Source organism: Tupaia chinensis, unplaced genomic scaffold (genome assembly GCF_000334495.1).
Source record: "Tupaia chinensis unplaced genomic scaffold, TupChi_1.0 Scaffold143749_1, whole genome shotgun sequence".
Lineage (NCBI taxonomy): Eukaryota > Metazoa > Chordata > Mammalia > Scandentia > Tupaiidae > Tupaia > Tupaia belangeri.
In genome coordinates this window covers 43137-46928 of record NW_006203598.1, presented here as the reverse complement: position 1 = coordinate 46928, position 3792 = coordinate 43137, and the positions used below count along the sequence as shown (strand labels likewise).

Sequence of the window (3792 nt, the reverse complement as noted above, 5' to 3'; positions counted from 1 at the left end):
CAGAGCCGGCGCGCCGCGTGCAGGGCGAGCGCAGCGGGCGCGCGTCCCGCAGCCCCACGCCCCTGCCTCGCTCACCGCCCGCACCATGAAGCACATCCCGGTCCTCGAGGACGGGCCCTGGAAGACCGTGTGCGTGAAGGAGCTGAACGGCCTCAAGAAGCTCAAGCGGAAAGGCAAGGAGCCGGCGCGGCGCGCGAACGGCTATAAAACTTTCCGATTGGACTTGGGAGCGCCTGAGCCCGGCGGCGCCGCCACCAACGGGCTGCGGGACAGGACCCAGAGGCTGCCGGCGGTCCCGGCCCCGGCGCCCGAGGTCTTGGACGCGCGGAAACGCAGCTTCACCTTGGGCGCAGTGGGGCCAGGACTCCCCACGCCACCACCGCCGCCGCCTCCAGTGCCCCAAGGCCAGGCATCAGGGGGTTCCGAGGCACAGCCTTTTCGGGAGCCCAGCCTGCGTCCCCGCATCTTACTGTGCGCGCCGCCCGCGCGCCCGGTACCGTCTGCGCCCCCTGCACCCCCGGACTCCTCCGTGCGCCCTGCGCCCCCCACGCGCCCTGGGGAAAGTTCCTACTCGTCAATTTCACACGCAATTTACAATAACCACCCGGATTCCTCGGCGTCGCCTAGGAAACGGCCGGGCGAAGCGACCGCCGCCTCCTCGGAGATCAAAGCCCTGCAGCAGACCCGGAGGCTCCTGGCGAACGCCAGGGAGCGGACGCGGGTGCACACCATCAGCGCAGCCTTCGAGGCGCTCAGGAAGCAGGTACCCGCTCTCCGCCGCACACCCTCACTGCGCCCAGGGGCGATGGCCGGAGTGGGTGGGTGAGTGACTAGAGACTGCAGGCAGAACAGGGCTGTGCTTAAGGGACAGAGTGACCCCACTTGGTCCAGCCTCGGGGCCCAGACAGGTTTGGGCAATCCTTGGACAGTGACCTTTGCCACAGCATTGGTACGGATTTTAGTTTGCAAAGTGGGGACAAAGGTTCGTTATCTCTGGTCGGGGCACACACCCCCCCTCCCCAACCCTGTTTGCGCGTGTGACGTCAGCCTTCATAGTTCACTTTTATGGCAGCGAGTATTTGTCCTCCGGAGTCCCTTATGCACAGTGGGGAGTGGGGAGGAGGCTATTTCTCTGGGGGAGGGGAGGACGATCCTTCCCCTCCAGGCTATGGTGTGGTGGGGTCTTCGCCCCCTGTTCGAAGCCGCGGAGGGCAAGTTTTGGAGATCATAGAAACAAGCGTCCGGCGTCCCTCAGCCCAGAGGAGCAGTGTTGCTCTCTTTTCCACCCCAGCTCCTGGCAGGGATGTCCTGAATTCACCCAGGTTGCTTCTAACCTTCACACCCTTGCCCGTGTCTATAAGGACCTGAACTACAACCCAGCGCCAGGTTCCCAGGGCTGGCCTGTGAGAGCCCTTCCACCCCTGCCCTCGCCCCTGGTGCAGCAGGCAGCGCTGCTGGGGCACTCACTACTGGGGGATTTCCTCCAGGGATCTTCAGATACTAGCCCTGGGGTGACCTGGAGCTTCTCTGGGGCTAGTGGGCTCCTCTCACCAGGAAGTGCCTCTGCAGGGGTGACTAATTCCTACCTCAGGGGTTACCCTTGTCCCAGAGGGGCAATTGACCCTCTCCTGCTTCAGTAAAATTAGCAGCATCCGGGGTTCTAGGCCTCTGGATTTCTTACAGAGAAGGGAGATCTAGGAGGGGGTGGTAACTGCCCTCCCTGATCCCCAGCCCCACCCCAGGTAAGTCTTGGGGAAGGGTTGTGGGTAGAGTGTGGAGTGTTTTTTCCGGGCTCTGTCACTAGCTGTGCGATTTGCTGTGTGATTCCAGGGAAGTTACTCAAACTTTCTGTGCTCTGGCCAGCAATAAAATGTTTTACAAAACATCTTGTATCACACACTCCTCTTCCTCCTGGGGTGGAGTGGCGCAATGGTGCCTGTGTCCATCCACCGGAAGGAAACCGAGTCCCTGGGGAAAAGAGGACCTTTTGCTTTCCAGTCAAAGTGTCTTACTTGGGTTTGGGGGAGGTGTCTGGTCAGTGAGGTGAAGTGGGGGTGGCAGTCAGGTGGCTGTCACAGATCAGGCTGGGCCATTGCCTGCAGCGACACCAGCTGGGACTCTGGGCACTGGGCCCAGTGGAGTAGCCAGTCCCACCATGGGCCAGCAGCTCTGTGTCTGGATGCCTGGGTGGGGGTGATGGCCATGGGGCATCCTGCAACCCACCCCCACCCCAAGCAGAAGGTCACACCCACCATGTCCCCCACCATACTACCACTCTGACAGAGAAACCCCCCCATCCCAAAGGCACTCCTTCCTCCCTCTAGGCCCCCACCCCTCACTTGTAAAATGCACCCCCTGCCTCATCCCAACTCAGGGCTACGGCTCTGGATCTAGACTCAGGCCTGACTGTCTGAAGGGGGCCCTTGGGAAAGGAGGAAAGTGGGGATGGTGGCTCTGCCCCAAATGGGTGTTGGCTGGTGTGACACCGAGGTTGATTCTGGGATTGCAGCTCTGGCCTATGACTTAGTTTCCCCAAGCAGCCGCCTTCTGTGGGGAAGGGAACACTGGCCTGGGAGTCCAGAGGCCAGGCCTTGAGTCGTGCCTCTGCAGCACGCGTTCTGTGTGACTGTGGTCGTCACTTCCCTCCGCGGGCCTCGGCCGGTGCTAACGCTGTAAACGGTAAGAATGCTTATTCCATACCGTTTCCTTGCAAAGAGCCAGGGAAGAAGGGAGCAGAGGCTGTATGAGGAACGAATGTTTCTTAAAGGTCCTCAGGGCTGGGCAAGGTTCTCGACAATTGTAGCAATACGAATCTTTAACTGTTTCTAGAGTAATCATTAAGAAGGGGCGGACTCCCACATGGCCGGCCACAGTTTGAATCTGGGACCTGGTGACTTGAAACTCACTCCAGGTGTGTCATTGCCTCTGTCTCTATCTCTGTCTCTCTCTCTCCTGGGTGAGCACATGTGCTAAGGCAAAAACCTCTCCAAAAAAAGAAAAAAAAATACCATTTACCAGGTGGTTACACTGTAGCAGGTTCTGGGCTAAGCGCATAGTGTTCATTTAATAAAATAGGTGTTGTTATCATGCTCCTCTGTCCCCATTTCGTAGATGGGATCCTCTGAACCCTGAGGTTCAGAGGACCAAAGTAAGTTGGCTAAGGCCTCATGGCCTTTGGCTTCTGCACCTGGGTTTGCAGGCTTTGTGCTGCATACCACCTCGAGGAGCCGTTCAGCGGCCCTCAGTGTGGTGGGCGTCCTTGGCGCAGTGCAGTCACGGGCTGCACGGCTGGCACCGCTGCTACCGCAGAGCCCGGGTCTGCATCAGGCCTAGTGAGAGGCTCCCTTGCCCAGGCCCCTAGCTGCTGCTCCTCAGCCCAGCCCGGGAGCTGTCCACGCTCTGTACAAGTGAGCCAGCCAGGCTCCTGTTTTGCATAATCCACTGTCCTCTCAACCAGGAGGGGAGCAGGGGAGGCAGGCTGCAGGGCCGCAGGGTGGAGGTGCAGGTGGGGAGAGGCCCTCTGGTCTGGGGGTGGGGGTTTGTGGGGCAGATGGTCTGGCCACAGCACATGTCTCCAGCCAGCTGCACCAGAGCCCTCCCGCCACTCATGTGAAAGCCACGTGTGCACAGCTGGGCCTGGCTCAGGGACAGGGCTGCGTCCCGCCAGGTGGGATGGGGTCAAAGGGAAAGGCTTGCCTTGCTGCGTGGGTGATGGGAGGGGCCTGAGCTAGGGACCTCGGTCACCTGGCTCACAAGCTGTGCCCACCCTTGGGGCCTTTGGTGTGCGAGTGG

General features: G+C 60.5%; 1 protein-coding gene across 2 annotated transcripts in view; it reads left to right on the top strand.

Moving 5' to 3' along the window:
- The first annotated feature begins 21 nt into the window (after window positions 1-21).
- Window positions 22-3792, top strand: part of ATOH8 (atonal bHLH transcription factor 8) — a 37192-nt gene continuing 33421 nt past the window's right edge. For both annotated transcript variants that reach the window (XM_027766850.1, XM_006164875.3), the window contains exon 1: window positions 22-763. In XM_027766850.1, coding sequence (XP_027622651.1) covers window positions 86-763 — 678 coding nt within the window. In that variant the 5' untranslated portion in view covers window positions 22-85. The remainder of the gene's footprint in view (window positions 764-3792) is intronic.